General features: G+C 51.5%; 1 protein-coding gene across 1 annotated transcript; it reads right to left on the bottom strand.

The window, feature by feature from the left end:
* Positions 1-6: 6 nt before the first annotated feature.
* LOC109481920 lies at positions 7-1,499 on the bottom strand. Its single transcript, XM_019784538.1, has 3 exons — positions 975-1,499; positions 707-809; positions 7-345 (listed from the first exon to the last, which is right to left on the bottom strand). The coding sequence occupies exons 1-3, from the start codon at positions 1,494-1,496 to the stop codon at positions 44-46; spliced, it is 927 nt and encodes a 308-aa protein (XP_019640097.1). The 5' UTR covers positions 1,497-1,499; the 3' UTR covers positions 7-43.
* Positions 1,500-1,516: the final 17 nt, after the last annotated feature.

Raw genomic sequence — 1,516 nt, 5'->3', positions numbered from 1 at the left:
TCCTCACGTCGGAGATCCGTTGAGGGATGCACATGTGGGATGATCAGTTGAAGCCGTGGGGTCTTTCATTGAATCCAAAAGATGAGCCTGGAGAGCGTCCATACCAGCTTCTTCCCATGTTGTAGAAGGGGAAGGGAGGAGGTTCAAGCCAATGGGGGCGTCCGTTGTTTCTCGGTGGGCCGCCGTACGCCTCTAGGGTGGAGGGCCATTCTTGGAGCCACTGTGGTGGCGGAGGCGAACTGTAGTGGTTCGGGTACACCGGCGGCGACCTTGGCGGAGGGGTGGGGTTGGCCGGCCTGTTTGACATTGTTACTAACGGCCCCATCCTGCTGCAGCTGGACATCACTAAAGGCAACAAGTGCGATTTTTTTGTGGAAATTCTGTATGAGGAAATCTGTTTGGCATTGGCACATACTACCTCACGTTAACACATCTGCATCAGTATTTCATACTTTAGGCGTTTAAAACAGCGCAGAAACTATCCCCAACTTGTAAAATCAGCCGAGAATTGCCCTAATAATTACACTTCGATCAAACTTGACCTTTTCTTTAGTGTTTTACATGTGCGGTGGTTTCTTCTATATATAGCGTTGGAATGCTACTCGAAAACCGCCTGAAACACGCAAACAAGCCGACTCCGGTCCTGAACCTCTGGTTGGTACGTTCCTGTGTAATTACACTATATCCACAGTAAAGGTAAACTTACCATGAGCACATCGACCCTGGCGTCTAGTCCCGTCACGTGCCTCCAGAGGACCTGGACACGCAGCAGGCTTTCCTTCCTCAGCCTGATCCCTTTGAGGGCGGCACTGTATGGTACAAAAATTTACTCAGTCAAGTCAAGTCAAGTCAAGTCAAAGCCTTTATTGTTGTTCATTGTTGTTGGCATTCAGTAGGTTGCTGGGAAGGCGTTTGCGTTTATGAGAAATGAAGGCATTGTTTCCTGTTTTTATATAGCCTCCTATGCAGGCTACCTGTGCTGCCATGTTTATGACCGGAGTCCTGCCCCCTCGCCCTTCTCTCTCGATCTCGTCGTAGAATTTCATGCGCGATGAGGTGTACCCACAGTAGTCACACACCAGCGTCTCAGAAGTTGCTAGTCCCACCTGCAACTCCCCTTTGGCTGAAGCCCTCACTCGCCTCCGACAGGTGGGATGCTTCGTGTCGTGCTCCTGTTGAGCCTTGGCGATCCCTTCAACGCCTGCTGTCACCTTCCAGATTCTGTACCCTGCAACATCATCAGCATCCTCCCCTGTCCCACCTACCAGGTACTGGGCCATTTCACTGGTGGCTGACTTCTGAGGCCGCAGCAGGCAGGGTCTCCTAGCCTCCGCAATGATTCTCTTCTTGTCATGTTGGATGTTGCCCTTCCGGTCTTTGTCGGCCAGCAAACGGAAGTCTTCCTCTGTCGCTCTGACGTACTTAGAAGGTTTTTCAGGTGTCTTCCTGGTACCGCCCTTGTTCCACGGAGTATTTCTGGCTGGACTGGCCGTCATGCTTTCCGTGCTTCCGCTTT

This window comes from Branchiostoma belcheri, unplaced genomic scaffold, assembly GCF_001625305.1.
Source record: "Branchiostoma belcheri isolate BF01 breed outbred unplaced genomic scaffold, Haploidv18h27 scaffold581, whole genome shotgun sequence".
NCBI lineage: Eukaryota > Metazoa > Chordata > Leptocardii > Amphioxiformes > Branchiostomatidae > Branchiostoma > Branchiostoma belcheri.
Note: the sequence above shows the minus strand (reverse complement) of the source record. Positions and strands in the feature narration are given on the sequence as shown.

Bases quoted from the DNA above. Each gene is read 5' to 3' on its own strand.
- LOC109481920 (XM_019784538.1), bottom strand. From the start codon at position 1,496: ATGACGGCCAGTCCAGCCAGAAATACTCCGTGGAACAAGGGCGGTACC. The intron at 810-974 runs GTAGCCTGCATA...TGTACCATACAG, and splicing joins TCATAAACATGGCAGCACAG to TGCCGCCCTCAAAGGGATCA. The intron at 346-706 runs GTAAGTTTACCT...TGTTGCCTTTAG, and splicing joins CCAGGGTCGATGTGCTCATG to TGATGTCCAGCTGCAGCAGG.